The sequence below is a fragment of the Pelophylax lessonae genome (genome assembly GCF_965119305.1).
Source record: "Pelophylax lessonae genome assembly, chromosome: 8".
Taxonomy (NCBI): Eukaryota; Metazoa; Chordata; class Amphibia; order Anura; family Ranidae; genus Pelophylax; species Pelophylax lessonae.
Genome location: NC_138775.1, coordinates 208,963,063 through 208,984,253, shown reverse-complemented (window position 1 = coordinate 208,984,253; position 21,191 = coordinate 208,963,063). Strand labels below are relative to the sequence as shown.

Here is a 21,191-nt window from a genome sequence, read left to right as displayed (position 1 = left end):
TGGGGCAGCTCGCTCGTCCCCTCCCCTTTCCTGGGCTGCATGCTCGGATAAGGGTTTGGTATGGATTTTGGGGGGGACCCCACGCCATTTTTTTGGCGTGGGGCTACCCTCAAATTCCATACCAGACCCGAAGGGCCTGGTTTGGAACGTGGGGGGAAACCCCCGCCGTTTTTTCCCCCATTTTGGTGTGGAGTTCCCCCTCAAGATTCTCACAGCGCAGGTCGCACCGCAGGTCGGATCATCCTGATCAGACTTGCGGTGCGCCTTCCATTCAAATCAATAGGTTCCCATAGGGAACCATTGATTTTGATTGGAGGCAGAAAAAAACGCTGCTAAAAGCTACGTGGCCAAACGTGCAATAACGCCAATGGAAAAAGCTACTAAAAGCACATTTTTACAGCTGCTTTTTCCTGGCGTCAAACGGCTTTGGAGCACGTTTTTATGATGCCCTGTGTGCATGGAGCCTTAAAGGGATGAATTTGCCTCTTCTTCCTGAATATATGTCCCTTTTAGATAACATTCTGTCCCATCTTTAAAATTGCTGAGATATCGCCTTCCTCATTTTTGTATCTGTAACCTTGAATGCCTACTTGTATATGTGCCATCTTTATTCTTAATAAAGAGCAATTCTGTTTTAAGAAAAACAGAGGAACGGGCTCGGTTAAAGTTTATAAAAGCAATAAGTCCTGATGGTATACGTTCCAGAGGTCTTGGAGAACTTTGAGGTATAGTTGTTGGACCATTAACAGATCTTTTTAATCTAACTCTTCTAACAGAAGTTCCCAATAATTGGCGGACAGCTAATATTGTACATGTCCACATGAAGGGTAGCAAGGTAGAAGCTGGCAATTACATGCCAGTAAATTGAAAATCTGTTGTAGCCGGGTTAATGGAATCGCGCCTAAACAGAAGGGTCATTGATTGCCTCAAAAAACACAATTTGCTGGACCCAAAGCAGTATGGCTTTACTGAGGGCATATCCTACTAATCGGATTCAATTTGTTTGACAATATCACTAATGGTTTGGATCAGGGTGGTGCTGTGCACATAGCCTATTTTGACTTCAGCAAAGTATTTGATAACATTTCACATAATCTAATAAAAAAGGTTGTATGAGCTAGGACCTAACCTTTGGGTTGTACAGTGGATATGAAATTGGCTGAAGGATAGATACCAGTCTGGTTTTAAATAGTGTTCATTTGGAGCAGGAACCAGTCACTATGGGTGTAACACAGGCCTTTGTACTAGGTCCTGTTCTATTTAATCAATAGTGATCTACATAAAGGTTTGGTGGGTAAGGTATGTCTTTTTGCAGCTGAGGAAGGAAAGGAAGTCCAAGGAGCTACACATGACACAACCCCACATGTAAAGAGTGAAAGCAGCCTAGACTCTGTCCAGACCACACCACTGACATGTTTCACCCCGCCCACGGAGTTTAGTCTTGCAGTAATTTTTGTGGATGACACAAATGTGTGGAAAAGAGTTGCTATCTCTGGAGGTGTCTGCAACATGGAACATGATTTGGCATTTCTGAAAGATTGGTCAAAGCAGTGGAAACTCTGCAGTTCAATGTTTTTAAATGTAAATGAATGCCCCTAGGAACAAAATAATTTCTTGAATACAACATTGAGGGTGCATTGTTGGCCAGCACTACAGAGGAAAAGATTTGGGAGAACTTATTTCAGATTATTGCAAAATGAGCAAACCATGTGGCCAGGGAAAAAGCAAATATAATTCTAGGATGCATCACTAGAGGGGTCACTAGCAGAAGGAAGGAGGTCCTGATTCCCCTGTATAGATCTTTAGTTAGACTTCAGTTGGGATACTGTGTCCCGTTCTGGAGACCTTACTTATAAAAAGATATTGATAAGATAGAATGAGTTCAGAGACAGGTAACCAAATCATGAAAGGTCTGAGGGATAACACATTTTAGGAGAGACTTCAGGAACTTAATATGTACAGTCTGGAGGAATGAAGAGAAATGCTAGACCTGACTGAAATCTTTAAATACATCAAGGGGATGAATAAGGTTCAGGAGGGCGGTAATGAAGCCAAGATTAAGAACACAGGGACGTGACCTCAAACTAGCAAAACTAAACTTCATAAACAATATGGAAAGTATTATTTTACTGAAAGAGTTGATGCTTGGAAAGACTTCCAGCAGAGGTAGTGAATCAGTCAAAAGTAAAGGATGAACAATCTATACACAGAGAAAAAAAGATTTTTAAAACATGTACAAATAAAAGAAAAACAAAAATGGGGCAGACGGTATTTATTTTGCCATCACTCCTGAAATCTTCCCTGAAATGATCTCATCGTATGGAGTATTTGTGCCTGATCTTAAACGCAACCCTGTCCAAGGTCCTTCTTACCCTAGATAGACTACAGTCTCTCTGCTCTCATTTACACTCTGCTGTCCAGGAACCATCCAGTCCCCTGTTTTTGTATAAGGGTCTTGGGCCTCAAGATGTCCCCCCTTAAAAACTCAGTTTTACTCCGGACCACTGCAACTCAATATTCTGGCAGTATGAGACAAGGGGTGCAGTCACAGCAGGCTTGCCCTTGCATGGTGGGTCACAAATGGCAACTTTGAAAATTGGGGAAAAAAAACATTCTCCTGATTTGTTTGGAAGGTGCTTCCAAAAGTGCTTATGATGGCTTGGCTGTTTAAGCCCAGGTCCTTCATGGACAGAAGTCCATCAGATTGGGTCACCCCTATGTTCTTGAAAGCTAGGAAATGGACTACTTGGAAGAAAATTTAATTTCAAAGTAGAGATAAACCCTGTTTCTTCAGTCTGGTCTTGATCGGCATTTGGTCTGGAGTATCAACGGTCAAATCTTGGTCATGGTGGTTCTTAAGGACCGCTTGCCTAGCCGTCCTTGGTGAAGGCCTTGTACAGGGTGGTGTTCACGTTGTTTCTACTGTACTTTCCTCAGTTACTCTGTGGTATCCCGTTCTCGCTCTCAACCCTTCAAAGGCTGCCCTGTTAGTGATATTCCTCTGTCCTTGCTAGCAATGTTCCTTTTTTTTGTTGCCATTTCTGCAGATTTCTAGGGTGACAGTCTTTTGTAAAGAACTCTTTCTTGTGCTAAACAAGGACAAGGTGTTTTTTTTTTTTTGTTTTTTTTTTTTGTTTTTAAGACTCGGGGCCTCTTTCCTTCTCAATGTAGTTTTTTCTTTTCACCTTAGCCAAGACATTTTTCAACCATCTTTCTCCTGCTTCTAAAAAACCTAAAGAGATTTCTATTCATTGTCTAGATGTTTGTGCTTTTTGTGTTTATCGATCCCTATCGAAAGCCCCCCACACTGTCATTTCTGATGGTCTCTGTAGTCAAGGGCTTTCCTGGTCAAACCACATTTTACTTGAACAGTTAGTTATTTTTGAGCTTTTTAGCATCAGTCACCTGTTTCTCAGATTTGCAAGGCTGTCTACTGGTCTTCTGTTGACACATTCATTAAGTTTTAACATGTAGATTTTGAGGCCTCAGTTGATGCCCAGCTTCAGTCATGAAGTTCTGCAGGTTCTCAAGTCTTTTTAAAACCTTATTTTTTCCCTCTAATTTACCTAGTTGTGCATTTTTTTTTCCCTTTTTAAGTTTATAGTAAGCAATGGCTATTCCCATATGCTACATAATTGCATGAGCCACATAATACCTAATGGATTTTTTAGAATAAGCAATAGAGTTTCTGAAATTCTGAGATTTCGCTAATATTGTATGCGTCTAATTTTACATTATAAAAGCTAAAAGTTTTAAAATGGCTATTTATGGAAAAAGTATGTTTCTGTTATTTATAGCTTTGGAAAACCATATTCAGGCACTCTGCCGCCATCTAGTGGGCAGAATTTTTTTAAGGCCCCATTTGCACACTGTGTAACTGCGTTTTCCCTCATGCATAAATGTAATAACACATTGAAAACGTGTCATGTTAACACCAAAACGCAGTGTTTTACTGTGTTCCAGGGCTGTGCAATATTATTCAACATGTTTGCATAATATCACCACTTTGGGTGGCCCTGTATGTCACCACAAAGCAAGCGGTGTGAAGTGTCACTATGCAAATCAAATAAAGTCCACTCAAAAAAATAAAAAAAACTGCGATAAAACGCAAATCACACCACCATCGCACAGCTCTGTGGCTTAAAACACTGGTGCCTGCTCACTGGTTTACATCAGTGTTTTAGGCTGTGAGTAGTGTGAAGGAACCCTAAATGCTGCTTATGATTGGTTTCATCCTGAATGATATCTAAAGCCAGAACATTTTTTTGGTTTGTTTGCTTTATTTCTCTCTGGATTGTGTCCCGTTAGGGAGATTTTTCTTCACGTTCTATGACAGTTGCCACCAGGACTAATGGGGCAAATCTGAACAGTGTTAACTGGCTGATTACAACTTGTCCCTATTCAATCTAAAGTAAAAATATTAATGGATTTAGATGCACTTTAAATTTTAAAGGGTGGCTATGGTTTTTCTGTGAGTACAGTTTGAGTTTGAATATTCGCCCTTAAGTAATTATGATTTAGGTATTCTCTGTATTGCACTACTTGGCTTGCTTGGTGAATAAAGTCTGAGAATCTCTTCCATACAGAGTCGTGCTTTTTTTTCCCCCTTAAGCTAAACTAAACCTAAATTGCACCGAAAGTTATATTTCCGCTGTACTATTCTATGTATTGTTTGTGTGTATAAAAAAAAAAGTAACAATCTTTTTTGCTCTTCTTAGATTATCCGATAGATTACACCACAAGAGATGAGAAATCTTCAAAAAACCTGCTTGGTTCTGCTACAAGTGAGTGAAGAATCTATTTGATTAGCAATGGTAAAACAGAGCGGACTATGCTTTTCCGAATTCTTTGAAAATAATTGTGCATGCAGTACATTAGGCTGCTCATATTTTAGGTACATTAAGTAAGGGGGTGTTTGGTATTTTATTTGCATGGTACCTAAATTTAACTTATTTTTTAAAATACGGTCTCTTATTTTGGCACTACCCATCCTGGTACAGATGACCTTATACATTTTTGACGGGTACATTTTTTTTCATTGCTTCTATTAAATCTTGTTCTTCATTTATACTGGTGACCTTTCAGTATAGTTGGGGGGGAGAGATATCGACTTCATCTGAATGCCAGAGGTTTCTATTACCTGATGACTTCATTAATCTTTTGGAGATCCGGAATACCATTGCCACACTTAATTTGGTTGCCCATATGCCCACCTTGTATTTTGCGCTTAATAAGAATACACCTATCAGTGCCGCCTCATCAGCCCACATCGGTGAAGGCAAAAAATTACCTGTTTGCAAAATGTTTTGGCTAACTATGAAAACTGTTTTTTTTTTTTTTTTTCTTTTGCAAAAAAAAAAAACCCAGTTTTTATAAAATACCCCTAAAAGAAAGCTCTGTTAGTGAAAAAAACAATAATAAAAATCTCACATGGGTGCAGTGTAGCATGACCACGCAATGGTCATGCAAAGAGTGACAGCGATGAATGCTGAAAATTGGCCTGGGCAGCAAGGGGGGTATATGTGCCCAGTAAGCAAGTGGTTAAAATCCTTGCAATGTACAAACATCAAGGGAAGGATTTTTTTTGTCAATAAAAGTGGAGTTACTCTTTAAGTGTAGTGGCGAAAATAAGTAAAAATTAATTTACATTTCAGTGTTCTTTAGTAATCTAGTAATTTCAGATGTAATGCTCTGCAATTTGCCAGACATGCCTATGTTCCATCTAGCTGGATGAATTTCCCTCATTTCGGTGGCCCATAATCTTCATGCCCTTTGAACATGCTCACCTGTTCTACCACTGTGAGTTCTTTGCACTGTAACTACAATAAAATATCAGGACCTTGCATGTGTCCATAGCTGTAACATCAGAAATAATCCTGCCTTTTGGACAGCCTTGGAATGTCAGAGCAAAACAGTACCTCTTAAGTTTGACAGCACACTCAAAATAGATAATTTTTCTCTGACAAGGATGGAAAGTTTTATAGACCTGGATATTGGGGACAGACCCTGAATGTTCAGTTAGTGTGCGGATTTAACTTTTTTTTTTTCTCTCTTCTGTAAAGCAAATTGAGCCTATTTCACATTTTTAAGCACAATTTTATTACTAGAAAATAAAACAATTGGTGCTGTAAAAATGGGTAAAACTTTTTGTAGTGTCGTCTTCAAAACAAATGTCCACAGAGGCATTTGAATAGTATTTAGCATGAACTGCCTGAGAGGTGCAGCTGTCACAACTCCTGCTTATTTACACTCGGCAATAACGCATGTATCATTTTCACAGTTTCTGTATTGCTGCATATATGTGACTAAACAGGAGGAGTTCTCCTTGGGGTCAGCAGTCCCTGTGACAGCTGCAGTTCCTGGCCATTTTGCCAGCAGATATCCACTATTAATAGTACCGGTGTAGCCTTCTGTGCTTTGAGCTTCAAGACTACAATAAGAGCCTCATGGCATTTGTTTGAAGGCTGGTTTGAGGTGTCTTCATTCATTACTGTAGAAACTGCTTTGATGCTTTGACCATTGCTGCTATGTTCTGTTTGTTCTGTTTTGGGCTCCTTTATTGTTGCTACAAGCTTAACTGCTGAATGTCATCTGACTATCTAGAGTATTTGACATTATTAAAGCGCTGTCATTTTTCAAGTGAAAGGCATATAGATTTTAAATCATTTTTGCGGAAAAGCCAATTAGGACTCCTTTAGTGAGTAAGTAAAGTTTGTGATTTTTAAAAACCCATTTTGCACAGTTCCGATTATCCTGAAAGAAAAAAAAAAAAATTCTACATATTCTCCATATATACCTCAAAGGAAGTTTTTACAGTCAAGCGATAACAGTATTTTGAATCCAGAACTCTGAATGTTTGCCTATACCAGCCTTTCTCAACCTTTTAACACCAGATATGCTTGTAAAAACAAAAAAAAAAAAAGTTCATGCGAATAATTACTACATTACATATACTGTATGCAGTTAATGGCATTAAAAAAGATGCACTTATCATAATGAGGGAAACAAATAATGTATTTGTCACCCATATTTACAATATTTTTAGGAATACTACTGGAATGAAATGAATAATTGCCAGAAATTATTGCAGACAGTGAAAACTGTGTAGTGTTCCCTTTAAATTGGCGGTCAGTGGAGATATCACTTTTTCTTATGATGGTCAATGTAAAAGTGCCAGTCAGTAAAGTAGTATTTTACAGTAACGGTCAGTCTAGTGCCACCTTGCTTTGGAGGTTCATAAAATGCTCCCTGTCATTGATGGTCAGCAAAGGCCGCCTTAGGGCTCATGTATACAGTACAGTTGAAAACCTTTTCGGAACGCTGGAAACTGACAGCTTGAAACCGACAGTGAAAAACATCTGTTTACAGCTTTTTCTTACCACGTTTGTGAGTTTAACAGTGGTTATGAGTGTTTGAGGTTAGAAGCGTTTTTTAAAGATAACCTCAGGGGACCCTCGCAAATGCCCACAATGCTGGAAAAAAAAAAAAAAAGTATTTATTAAAGCGGAGTTCCGCCTCTCCCTTCAAAAATTAAAGTCCGCAGCTACTCATACTGTAGCTGCTGACTTTTTAATAATAGGACACTTGCCTGTCCTGGAGTCCAGCGAAGTCGGCAACGCAGCCGATGTTTCAATCGGCTGTCCGGTGCTGCTGCCGCCATCGCCGATAAGGGAATTCGGCAGAGAAGCCTTGCGGCTTCTTGAGCAGGTCCGTACTGCGCATGCGCAAAGCGTGCTGCGAATCCCTTTTGGCTCGGCGGAGGAGGGGGCCAAACTTCCGAGGGACGGTACCATATCCCGAAAGTGGGGAAGGGTACCGGTCAAAAACAGCTACCCGTTCCCCCCCCCCCCCTCAAAAGGTGCCAAATGTGGCACTGGAGGGAGGAAACAAAAGAGCGGAAGTTCCACTTTTGGGTGGAACTCCGCTTTAACTATTTCAGCCATTCTGTGAGAGCAGAGAGAGCAGTGTGCTTGTGGATAGCTGTCTTATTTTTTTGTGTTTTCACTATGGATCACATCATGAGCATGAGTGAGGAAATGCTCCTGATGTTGCTGAGGCTGAAAGTGTAGAAAATTGCGTTAATCACTACTGGACTCATCCATTGATGCGGGCATATGGTAGAATTTGTGCTTTTTCAACATTTTTATAGGTTTAAAAATGATTAGCAAAGGCGCATAAACGCAGTTTACCGTGGTTACAAGTGTTTGGCGTTTGAAATGCCAGTAAACTACAGTCCTGAACATGATTTTTCTGCATTCCAAAAAATGCCTGTAACCACAACTGCCTCTAAACTACTATAAACATACTCCCAACTGCTCCTAAACTTAAGTTTAGCAGCTGTAGTGTACATGAGGCCTTAGACACGTAAAAAGTAGAAGGACCCTCTTACATTGGTGGAGTCTGTAAGAGAAAGGCACGTTACACTGGTGGTTAGTGGGAAGAATGCTCCCTTACCATTGTTTATTTAGGAAAGAATCCAGGCCTTTCTTAAAAACAGAGTGTATGTGTGTGTGTGTGTGTGTGTGTGTGTATGTATGTGTGTGTGTGTATGTATATATATAATATATATATATATATATATATATATATATATATATATATATATATATATATATATATATATATATACATTTTTTGAATATATGTGTAGGGAAAGCTGATCAAATTGTCTCGGGGGATCAGGAAGGATTTTCTTTTTCCCCCTGCTGGAGCAAATTGGATCATGCTTTGCCGAGGGTTTTTCTTTTTTTTTTTTTTTTGTCTGCCTCTGCAACAACTGGGTATAGGATTGGATTGTACAATCCTTCTCCCCCCCCCCCCCTTCTATTTGGTTAAACTGGATGGATTGACCAGACTGACTAACAGCTAAAAAGTTCGCTGTATCAGTCGTGGCTTAAGTCAGAAATTGCTCAAGCGACTTCTAGCAACTCCAAGAGGATCCCTGATTGAGAAAAGCTGGTTTATACTGTGCACATTGGTTAACTGGGACATAACAGTAAAGCACAAAGAACACAACTTGGTCTACTGTACTGACTAATAGTGTATATTTTCCCTTATTGACAGTATTGATATGACTGCAGACCAATAACATTTGCTTGTGTTCCCTGCATTCTCTTCAGATGCCATTCTTAGCATGGTGAATAATCTTGCTGCTAACATGCTGGGTGCGAATACTGAGGAAGCGATCTCTGAAGGGAAAGGTAGCTGCTTTACATTTGTACTTAAGTTAAAACACTGGTTCAAAGTAAGGCATATATGAAATCCTATTGAAAGCTCATCTACAGCGAGCTCTTAAAGCAGTGTTTCTCAACTCCAGTCCTCAGGGCAAACTAACTGGCCAGATTTTAAGTATCACCTTGGGGAGATGCAGACTAGAATACTGCAATCACTGAGCAGAAAATTATATCACCTGTGATGTATTTCAGTTTTCTTGCAAACCTGGCCTGTTAGTGTGCCCTGAGGACCGGAGTTGAGAAACACTGTCTTAAAGTAATGGTTTGTAAAACTTTACCTAGCATTATAGCAAAGATATTAGGAAACTGTGAGAATGTATTTAAAAGAATGATGAGTACATTGTCTTCAGCAGATTTCTGACAATGCTTACAGGTCAGGTAACGTAAGGGAAAAGATAAGGGGGCTTTTTTAGCTTTGTGATTTGCAAAGAAGCTTTTTTGCTGCATTGCCAAATACGTTATGTGTGCCAACACTGTATACCATGTGCATTGTATGTATAGCTGTCACACGGTGTTTGTCAGCAGCTTGACTGGTGAAGGCTTGGATAAAAATGAGCACACCCATTTTTAGCAAACAATACTTTGGCTAGGTGTTCTTAGTTCACCTGCAATCATGTATGTGATTGGGGTTCCAGTTTAGCATTGCCTCAACTATTTTTGTTGCATTAATAACTATGGGTTGTGTGCCATCCAGGTCTGCTCAGAAACCGTTTTACTGATCAGGTCCTGATATGCAGAAACCAGATATTTGTGCAGTACTAAAAAGCAACCCCAGTGAGATAAGATAAAGAAATAATTTACTGGTATGTGGCACATTACTGCTTCTAAGTTGCCTTCAGTAGCACATGAATCTGACATGAATGTTGCCTTCATGATGGTTTTACAATCGGAATGCCTCCCTCTGCACCAGACCATTTTAGTGGCAATCCTATAAAGATGACAGGACAGTGGGTCTTAATTATTAGGAGCCCTTTATCAAATGTTTGAAAAGAGCTGTTAGGGACAGAGTTATTTTGTAGTCCACAACATATATATTTAAAGCCTGCTTAGACAATGGTGAGACCATATTTAGGGATTATGTACACAGATGCTGAAATAGTGGAATCCCTATCCACCCCTACAGGCCATCAGCACAGCTAATAGTATATATAACAATATAATACTATACTTGTATAGTTTTGTGAACCCTGTGGATGGAGTGAACGCAATGCATTGCAAATGATAGACTTGTAATGCCCATTACATATAACCAAGATTTTTAGACTAGCTCCAAAAAGCCATCTTAAAACTGTCCCTGGAAGTGGGGAAATGCAAATCATATAAGCTGTGAACTGTCGCTCGAAGTTTGTTTGCTATATATAATTATTATTTCAAATTTTCTTATTTTTCCACTTCCTGGTTGTGAAAAATAAGCAATTTCTCTTTGCCACCTCCCACAATGTAATGCCAGGGGTCAAAACGTTTAAATGACATTTCAATGTGGGAACGTCAAAAATATGATGGATGGCATTTACAAGGGCACATTGTTGTGAACCAGCAAATAATTTAGGATGTTGGCTATCAGCTGTAGCTCCTAGTTTATGGGATCTCAGATTTTCCACAGGTTTATGGTAACATGGTTACACGTCTTTGGTATTTTGCTTTCTGTATTTCTGGTAAAACAGGTTACACAGAAGAGACCTGTATGGCCACAATCTATATTAGGAGAGTAAAGTAAATACTAATTAATATACTCATTGTTTCTTTTTAAGTTTTGAATCAAAGCACACCTAAAAATGTGACTGCGGAGACTGTGGAAGAAAGTCCTAAAAAGACCACTGACCAAGCGCCACCTACATCAGCTACGTGAGTGTGCAGTTATTAACATTGTGTGCAGGTCACCTACCATATACAATGGTCTTTATTTCATCATGCCACTTTAATTAGGTTACATGAAGTGCTCATATACAAGCTAGTGGTCTAGCCGCCTCTGTTTTATGTCTTTAGCACCAGAATTTGAAGTAGGAATAACCTCTTAAGCTGAGGTTACCAATAACAGTTTTACTTTAATTTGATGGAAGTATTTGGTGTTTTGTTAGAGAAGGGTTTACTTCAACAGCTTACTGTCAGATTAAATGTCAGTACAGGAGAAGACGTTTAAAAAGGAACTCCCATGAAGCACTCTACCTTAACTGTTTAATAAAATCCCTTTGTAGTTTCTATGAAATGACCAAACCTTGTGTGTGAAAATGCTTTTAGTTAAAAAGTCACTGAGATATTGAGGCATTGAAATCAAGCATTTGTTTGTCTCTACTTCTCCTCTTATCTGTCATTAATGTCATGCCTGAGCTATACAAAAAAAGGAAGCCTGCTCTTGCTCTTGCTCTTGCTCTTGCTCTTGCTCTTGCTCTTTCTCTTTCTCTTTCTCTTTCTCTTTCTCTTGCTCTTGCTCTTGCTCTTGCTCTTGCTCTTGCTCTTGCTCTTGCTCTTGCTCTTGCTCTTGCTCTTGCTCTTTAGCTTGTGTTATTTTATTTAGGCACTAGATGGTGCTGCAGATCAATGGCAGCTACGAGCTCATGCTAGTAAAGAGACACTGCTCCTTTCTCTTGGGATTGCTGAGAGATTTATGGACTGACAATTGTGTTTTAGGGTTGTACTTGGTAGGTAAAGTTGTTTACATAGTCAGAACCTGGGGATATCTTATTTATGCAGCATAGTCCTAAAATATAGAGTGCACATTTTGCTAACTCTAGAATTTGCATGGTTTTCTTTTTTTTAAGCACCAGTTTGGTTGAGTAAAATAGTGTGTGTGTGTGTGTGTGTGTGTGTGTGTGTGTGTATATACAGTGTTTAAGTATTTATTTAATATATACTATCTATAGTTGATATAATATAGGCTTTACCAAATTTTATTTTATGGAAGACTCTTACTTTTCTCTGTTGTGAAAATATGGTTTGCCTTGCCCATTAATTTATCAAGATAACTGGGAAGATCTGCCTTCAATATCACCTGATGGGTTCAGGCTCTATATCTCTTTAGACAAATGTAAAAAGACAGCGCTGTCACCAAATAAATAAATAGAATAAATACTAATTCATCAAATACTTGCTGTGTCAATCCATCGTAAAATATCCAGTGAGCGGAAGTTGTGTGGACAAACATGCCTTGTTGTCACAGGAGAAGAGGCAGACTGGTTCTAGATAGAAAAGCAACAGTAACTCAAATAACCACTTGTTACAACCAAGGTATGCAGAATACCATCATTGAATGCACAACATATCGAACCTTGACGCAGATGGGCTACAACAGCAGTAGACCACACTGGGTGAGCCTCCTGTCAGCTAAGAACAAGAAACTGAGGCTACGATTCGCACAGGCTCAAAAAAAATTGGACGATAGAAGATTGGAAAAATGTTGCCTGGTCTGAGGAGTCTCAATTTTAGCTGTTGCATTCAGATGGTAGGGTAAGAATTTGACATAAACATCATGAAAGCATGGATCCATCCTGCCTTGTATTAACGTTTCAGGCTGCTGGTGGTGGTGTAATGGTGTGGGGTATCATTTTTTGGCACACTTTGGGCCCCTTGCTACTAATTGAGCATCATTTAAACACTATGGCCTACCTGAGTATTGTTGCTGACCGTGTCCATCCCTTTATGACTACAGTGGACATAACTTATGATGACCATTTCTAGCAGGATAATGCACCATGTCACAAAGCTCAGATCCTCTCAAACTGGTTTCTTGAACATGACAATGAGGTCACTGTCCTCCAATGGCTTCTGCAGTCACCAGATCTAAATCCAGTAGAGCACCTTTGAGATGTGGTGCAACGGGAGAGTCGCATCATGGATGTGCAGCCGACAAATCTACAGCATCTACCGGATGCTATCATGTCAATGTGGACCAAAATATGAGGAATTTTTCCAACACCTTGTTGAATCTATGCCACAAATAAATAAAGCAGTTCTGAAGGCAAAAGGGGATCCAACCCAGTACTAGCAAGGTGTACCTAATAAAGAGGCTGGTGAGTGTGTGTATAGATTTATTGTTTAGAATTTTGTTCTAAAACCTCAACGGACTGGTTATTTTATATTGCGGATTGTGTTGTAATAACTATACTATGGTATTAATTTGTGTTGTACTTTGTAGGATGGAAACAGAAAATATTGCACCCCCTACAGTATCTGTATCTGACCCAGAAATCCCTAAAGAGAATCCCATTGTCCAGCTGGTACAAGAGGAGGAAGAGGAACAGCCTAGTCAGTCAACTGTTACTCTGTTGGGTACCGATGATCAGGAAGAAGAAAAAGAGTCTTGGTTTGAAAATGAGACACAGATTTATTGTGGTGAACTAGCAACTATCTGCTGTATTTCCAGTTTTTCTGAATATATTTATAAGTGGTGTTCAGCTATTGTGGCCATTCACAGGCAGCGTAGTAAAACGCATGAATATAAGCGCAGAGAGGAGACTGATTCTCAGTCTGCGCAACAAACTTTGGTAGATCCGGCTGCTACTCTGGTTTTAGCCGAACCATCGGAGACCCAAAAAATTGAAAAGGCCACAACAGACTTTATTTTGGTGGATCCAGGAGATATTTTACAAACTGATATAAACTCGGTCACCTTAGAACCTAGCCACACTCAGGCCATATCTCAGGCGGTTGCTGGACACGTGACCACAGGTAGTAATCTTTCATCAACTGCATCCCTTTCTGAGGCAACTAAAACCATACACACCCCAAATCTTAGTTCTCTTTCACCAGAAGCTGTACCGGAGCAAACAAAGGAGGTAAAAATCAGCGAGACTTTGATTTATGCAGAGAAACCAACTGTAAACCCGGAGCCCAGCACTTTACCAGATGCCAATGACCACGTGGTCAAAGAAACTATCGCTTACCCCAATGTTATTAAACCAACGGAAAGCCTGCCAGTTCAGGAAGCGACTCTAACTGTGGAAAGTGATTTGGAAATAAAAGAACCGCCAAAACTTGCAGTGAGTCAGCCTGTTGAGAATCCACCTACTGTAGACAAAAGAGAGGACGAACAAGTTACAGAGGATCTCTCTATAAATGGAAACTTGCACAGAATTACTACTGATTTCTATGCAGAATTACAGAACTCCACAGATCTGGGCTATACAAATGGGAATCAAGTACATGGTTCAAACCAAAAGGAATCTGTCTTTATGCGTCTCAATAATCGTATTAAAGCTCTTGAAGTGAACATGTCCCTAAGCAGCCGCTATCTGGAAGAGCTTAGTCAGAGGTAAGTCATGTCCCTGTCTATTAAATGGGAGACCTTTTATCTTCTATTCTGCTTTATTCATTGGGAAAAAATGTTGTCAGCTTGTACATATTAAAGTGAACCTGTCCTCCATTCCTAAAGTGTGTGCATGTCAAACATTGTTCTTTAGTGTATAGCTTAAAGCGGTAGTATACTATGACTTTTACCTACAGGTAAGCCTAAAATAAGGCTTACCTGTAGATACAATTAATATCTCCTAAACCGGCACGGTTTAGGAGATATTCAACCTGCATGTAGCCGCTGACGTCTGCGGCGCATGCGTTCTGAAGGTCTGGCGGACCTTCAGAGCTCCTTACCGGAAAGTGAGACAGTCAACCTGAGACATTGTTCACAAAAATAAAACGCATAAGGCTAAATTCCCAAAGCTAACAACATACTAGCATAAAAACAAAAAAAATAAATACTTTTCCACGGAGTCTATGCTGTTGAAAATAGATTGCTTTGGGCTCATGTTAAAGCATGAGTGTCCAGCCCTGCATGCGGCTCGAGCATGACAGGACAGATGCCATTTGGTTCAGCAACCACGGCGGTGGCCAGCACAGGCACATCTGGAGGGGATACCTTGTTCGCTATAGTAACGATAGAAACATATACAGTAAACCCCCGCTCCATCGCGGTTCAGTTTTTGCGGTACCGGTATAGTGCAGTTTTTTTTGTAATGTTGTTTTACTATATAAATCATTAAAAATGAAATATATTTGTGTTTTCCATAGCTCTTGCTATGTCTCTCAGTATCTTTTATGTGTTTAAATGAGTTTCTATTGTTTTAAAGTGTGTTTAAAGACCTTAAAATGCTTTTTACACGTACAGTGACAGTAAAAAGACATGCCTACAATGCATTTTAATAGGGTTTTTCTATTTCGCGGATTTTCACTTTTCGCGGCTGGGTCTGGAACGTAACCCCCGCAATGGAGGGGGGTTTACTGTACATGGATTTCCGCTAGTGGCATGAAAGGAAGTGCCTTATGGCCGGATCTTGGGGGGTGCTGGGGTGGGCTGGCTGACCCCACCTACAAACCACCCTACACATCCCCACACAGCACATCGTTACCTTGTGGTCTGCCTGACTTTTTCTGCTCATCAGCTATGTAACGATGTAAAGCAAATGCTCAGACACTTGCCGCAATATAAATCCTGTATAATAATCCTTAAGCCTGGTAAATACACTTCTGTTAGTACGATGATCTGTCAGTTTTTTTCTTCATTAAGCTTACTGGGTTGAAAAAATAAAAACTTGACAGATGGTACTAAAGTGATGATAGTGCAGCAGTCTCCTCCACTGTGCTACTGTGTTCAGACAGGGGGACCACCCTCCCCCACCAGAACACACTGATTAGCGCTGATTGTCTACTGGTCTACTACTGATTTTCCAGCTTGCTTGTTTCACAGAAGCCCCTTGTGAGACCAGCTTCTGTCGGACAGGCAGCTGTGCACACTTATCGAATATTGGCTGTTTTTTGCAGAGCCGGACAATATTTGGATCGTGTGCACCCATCTTTATTGTTAGTGTATTTTACGTGTGGTCCAAGATCATTGCGGGTCTGTGGCCCAAGAAGATTCCTCTTCGTCCAATGTAGCCCAGGAAGGTTGGGCTCTGTCATGTGGAAAAAGTCATATGTATCCATTCATTCCTTAAAGTACCTGGTACTTATGCTGTCTCCACGTGCTAATGGGGGGGGGGGGGGGGTAGTCATGAGCTAAGTTCTATGTTGGGGGTTACAGCAATTATGTGGCTTTGTCATGAATGGGAAAAACATGAGTTTAAACTAAAGTTTTGACAATAGAAGAAACATCATTCAGTGGGAAAGATGATGCAGGCATTATCAGAAAAATGGAAGGAATGCTGGTAGTTCACTGTTTTTCAATGCAGTTGAAAACTTTTCTTTCTGTGAGAGCTAGCTTTAAAATGTTTTTAACAAATGACTTGTTATAAAGGTACCGGAAGCAAATGGAAGAAATGCAGAGAGCTTTTAACAAGACTATCCTAAAGCTTCAGAATACTTCAAGAATAGCAGAAGAACAGGTAAGTTAGGTAAAATGTTAGTGTTTGATAAGAAACCTGCTTAAAGCTTAGGTTTAGTCAAAACGTTCCTATAAACCTTCTTTTTTTTGATGCAATATAGTACAGTTTGAATGAAGGTGCTAGATAGAAAGGGCAGGCATATTCGGGCACTCTTGCTGAGTGCCTATCACAGGTCCATCGGCTGTATTGACTCCCTCCACATCTGAAGATGGCAGCAGGGGTAGGGAAAGGGAGAAGATTGGAGGAAGATTTCAATGAATTTAGGAGCCAGCAGCACAAGAATTATTGCTTACTATTAATCCAATGTGTTTTGTGCTGCTGGCTCCTGCATTCATTGAAATGTTTTTGCTTTTCTGAATCCTGCAGGGAAAAAAAAATTACAGTTCAGACCTTACTCTAGAGGTGTTTTCTCTCTTACGGAGTTTCCTGCCTAGTAAATCTGCTCATCACTCAGTTCTTTTTCTGTTCAGATAAATGGGCAGGGTCTAGCCTAGGTCAAAAACAATAATTAACACTACTTCTCCTGATAGAGAAGACCACCAGAGGTAGTGATTACAAACCGTCAAAAATGGTCACAATTTATTATTCTCCGAAGAAATTACAAGAAAGGATTAATGTGGCTCAAAATATGTAGTTAAGGGCAATTGTAGTATTTTTGTCACTTTCTAAGACTTTTGCTTACTCTTCTTTAAAGCAGACCACCTCCTTTTCTGCTTTACCTAATATTGCTTCTTCCCCCACCATGTCACCTAATCAGAAATAGCTGTCCACACAGCCTCCTCAGATACTGAGGGAACTCATGTCAGGAGAGTTCAGGGCAATTTTCATTATATGTGTGCATGTGCTGTGCTCCATTAATAGGGGGCTGGCTGCAAGAACCCAGAAGAGACAGACGGCCCCTGATATATAAAAGGAAGTTGGCAGGACAGGGACTGTAGGATGAGGGCAATGTGGTTGAAGAGGCTAGCCTGGATCTACTTGTAACTATTTATGCAGCCTAGAAGAAAATTATATAATAGGCACCTTAATTGTATTTTTGAGGGAAGGTAGAAAATAATGGGACTACTACTGCAGGGATCTTTTTCTACAGGGGAAGGCAAACCTAGATGAGATCTGTTGTAGCCTCTGAAATGACAGTATGTGTCACATGTGACATCACATCACTTTCTCTGTGTACACAATGTGTAAGCATTTTGTTACAGGATCACTAGCCCAGGTGCTGACCAATTTATCCTCCTGGGCTTGAAACTGCAAGCTGTCAGAGAGCCATGATCCAGCACATGTATGGATTACAGTCAGGAGTCGTAGAGTTTGGGTGCCTTTTTAAACCCCGTTCGGTCAAAAAGTGGCTGTTTCAGCATTGTTTGTTAATGTTACCTGGGGCATACGTGATTAGGTAAACCATTGGCTCATGTGCCATTGCAGGTCTCTCCTGAAAATTAAGGTTGCCTGTCCTTCTGCTCTACTAGCTTTATTAGTTTTGAGTCACTGACACCGGAACAAGTACACAGATGAGGAGTTCTGAGCTTACTCAAGCTTTGCTTGTTGTTTACTTATTTTCGGTCAAATACTGAAGACATTGAATTAAGAAGACAACCAAGCAACTAGCCTTTATAGAAGTAGGCCAGCGATAGCAGCCTGCATACTTTTCTTATAGGTTTTCTTTAACGAAAATCTATGGCTACTTGTATTGAAGGCCACAAAATGACCATTTCACTCCTGGTGTTGCTGGAGAAAGGGCTAAAATAAAGCCTAACTTTGTCTAAAGCAGGTTCACTTTCATTTTTCATACTTTTTTTCTGTCCTTAAAGCAGAGTTCCACCCATTTTTAATAAATTGGATTACATAGATGTATGTAATCCCCTTTAAAACGACTTTTACCAATGGAAAGTTGTTTTTTTTTGTTGCTAGTAAATACCTTATTTTCTGCTTTATTTATCCTCTTCTCACTTCCGGGTGCGGTCGGCGATTACGTCATTCGGCGATTCGCAGTGTGTGCTGGGATGTCTTTCAGGGTATGAAATCTCGTAGTATTACACAGGAGATGAGCTGTACTGCGTGCTCTGCCCTGCCTCCGCCCCGCCTCCTCTCAGTGAGCTCAGTGAGGATATAATGCTTTCAGTCCTCCCTCACTGAGAGGAGGCGGGGCGGAAGCACGGCCTCAATACAATACATACATACAGCTCACTGAGAGGAGGCGGGGCGGAGGCGGGGCAGAGCACACAGTACAGCTCATCTCCTGTGTAATAATGCGAGATTTCATGCCCTGAAATACATCCCAGCACACACTGCGAATCGCCGAATGACGTAATCGCCGACCGGACCCGGAAGTGAGAAGAGGATAAATAAAGCAGAAAATAAGGTATTTACTAGCAACAAAAAAAAAAAAAACTTTCCATTGGTAAAAGTCGTTTTAAAGGGGATTACATACATATAAAGTCACTAAAATGGGTGGAACTCCACTTTAAATGTGATCTCAGTGGTTCAATCTCTTCCTACCCCCTGCTCCTACTTCAACACCATAGTTTCTGTTAAAAGAAGTGAATCAGTGCATTCAATTTACGAGTGATTGTTTATTCCTATGACAAATTTACTGGGGACAGAGACAGTGGCTTAGTGTCACAAGCCTCTTTGTGGATTCTCTATAAATATACAGAGAATGCTTTCCAAAGAAGGGAACTGTGAAATTCAGCTCTAAACAGAAGCAAAGGGGAATTTACCTGTAGATTGCAATGATGACCTTTGGATGTATTGAATTAATTTTTCATTTTGCCCAAAAAGTAAAGGTTTGGGGGAATTTTGACCACAGTATATACTTGCAGTATTTGTGGCTAGGTGAGCAGTCTCTGCTGGTTGGAGAGCAGTTTCTGCAAGTGAAATTTAGCCTTTGACTGCCCAAGACGTGTCCTACATGTAATTGCTAAGACAAGTTCATATTGTAGAAGTGATCTGGGCACCCACATGTTTAACAAAATCCTGCGCTCCAAATGTGTGCTCTCACTGCCTGTTCTTATAATATTTCAAAATACTGAACATTTTATCCTCTATGCACTGCATACATGAGCATGCAAGATATGTTCTGAAATACCCTTTGCTTTATCTTTTGTCAGGATCAAAGGCAGACGGAGTCTATACAACTTCTGCAAGCTCAGCTCCTCAACATGACCCTCTTAGTCTCTAATCTGTCTGTCACAGTCTCTGACCTAAGACAGGAGGTGAGTCGCTGTTGTCTTGGATTATTTAATATTGGCTTTTGGTTGTGCTATGTACCAAAAGGCATTCCAACTAGTGGTTAGCAGGCTTGTCATTTGTAGCCTTGTGTTTCAGTGTCCTGCTCTCACTCTTCACACTGGTCATACGCTAAATGCTCAGTTTTCACATGCCGTTAGATTTCAGATTTGTAGTAAGGGGCAGCTTGATGTGCATTCCAGTGTATCGCACTTTTTTTTTTTTATTTATTTTTTTAACTTTTGCCTACCACACTTTGCTTCAGATGCATGTCTGCACCAAACATCACACCAGGAGCGCTGTGTCCTATTTACCTGGGAATTTTTGGGCAGTTATAATAAATTCTTGAGGACTCTTCATTCTTCTTTGCACAACGCACCTTAGCACAAACTATATACACCATACACAGTGCTTTGTGGTGTGCAGTATTTTGAAAAAAGTGTTGTGTATATTTTTCATCCATTGTGGTGCAGTTTACAGCCCATTCATAATGAATCAGAGGTCATAACACACACATTTTCATTAATGCATTGCAACGGAACACTTTTTTGTAAATGGGCCTTTATACACAATTTTCATAACCTAAATTCCCAAGTGTATGGACATTTAAAATGTGGTATCATAATGTGACTCCTGGTCTTAAGATACAGGTCAGACATTTTGGTAGTGATAAATCTGCTGAAGGACTTTTCCTTCTCTAATTGCAATACACACATGTGCCTGTCTTCCTAAAAGCACCTAGGTCAACCATTAATGGACTGCCTTTCTTTGCTATCTTAACAGTGACTGATTGCCGACTTTTATTTGCCCTGCAGGTATTTGATCATCAGACCTGTTTAATTATCTCCCTAGTGCTGTGTGTAATTTTGGTAGCAGTGCTTTGTTTACAACGTTGTCGAAACACATCACAGTTCTGCGATGATTACCTATCAAAAATACCCAAAAGCAATAACTATCCAAGTCCCAAACGGTAAGTACAGTTTTGCAATGTTTCAAGGATCTATCATAATGTGGTATATGGAACACGGAGGCCTATGATTTTGGGTATTTAGAAGTCTGCATACACAGTTACTCTTGTAATGTTTAGTATGCACAAATTGAGTTACCGGGGTGGCTGCTGTTATTGCTGTTATGCCAACAGAAGCTTTTCTCCATACTAAAGTTACTTAAGCTGGGTACACACGGGCCAACAATCAGATGAAATGGTCAGCTCGGTAGGAACCGGACAACTTTCTGTCAATGTGTACAGCTCCTCATGCGACAGAAGCCGGTCTCATGACCGATTTCTGTGAAACAAGCATTCTGGAAGACCAGCATCTGATTTAGCGCTTGCAGCCAATGTGTGCTGATCACGGTGTTCTGGTGGGGAGGGCAGTCCCCCTGTCAGAACACAATAGCTCAGCGTGGGGATCTCCGCACT

General features: G+C 40.2%; 1 protein-coding gene across 3 annotated transcripts in view; it reads left to right on the top strand.

Moving 5' to 3' along the window:
• Positions 1 to 21,191, top strand: part of SUCO (SUN domain containing ossification factor) — a 158,969-nt gene that overhangs the window by 123,639 nt on the left and 14,139 nt on the right. For all 3 annotated transcript variants that reach the window (XM_082266576.1, XM_082266575.1, XM_082266574.1), the window contains 7 exons: positions 4,719 to 4,784; positions 9,120 to 9,200; positions 10,985 to 11,078; positions 13,366 to 14,481; positions 16,456 to 16,543; positions 19,654 to 19,758; positions 20,587 to 20,741. In XM_082266576.1, coding sequence (XP_082122702.1) covers positions 4,719 to 4,784; positions 9,120 to 9,200; positions 10,985 to 11,078; positions 13,366 to 14,481; positions 16,456 to 16,543; positions 19,654 to 19,758; positions 20,587 to 20,741 — 1,705 coding nt within the window. The remainder of the gene's footprint in view (positions 1 to 4,718; positions 4,785 to 9,119; positions 9,201 to 10,984; positions 11,079 to 13,365; positions 14,482 to 16,455; positions 16,544 to 19,653; positions 19,759 to 20,586; positions 20,742 to 21,191) is intronic.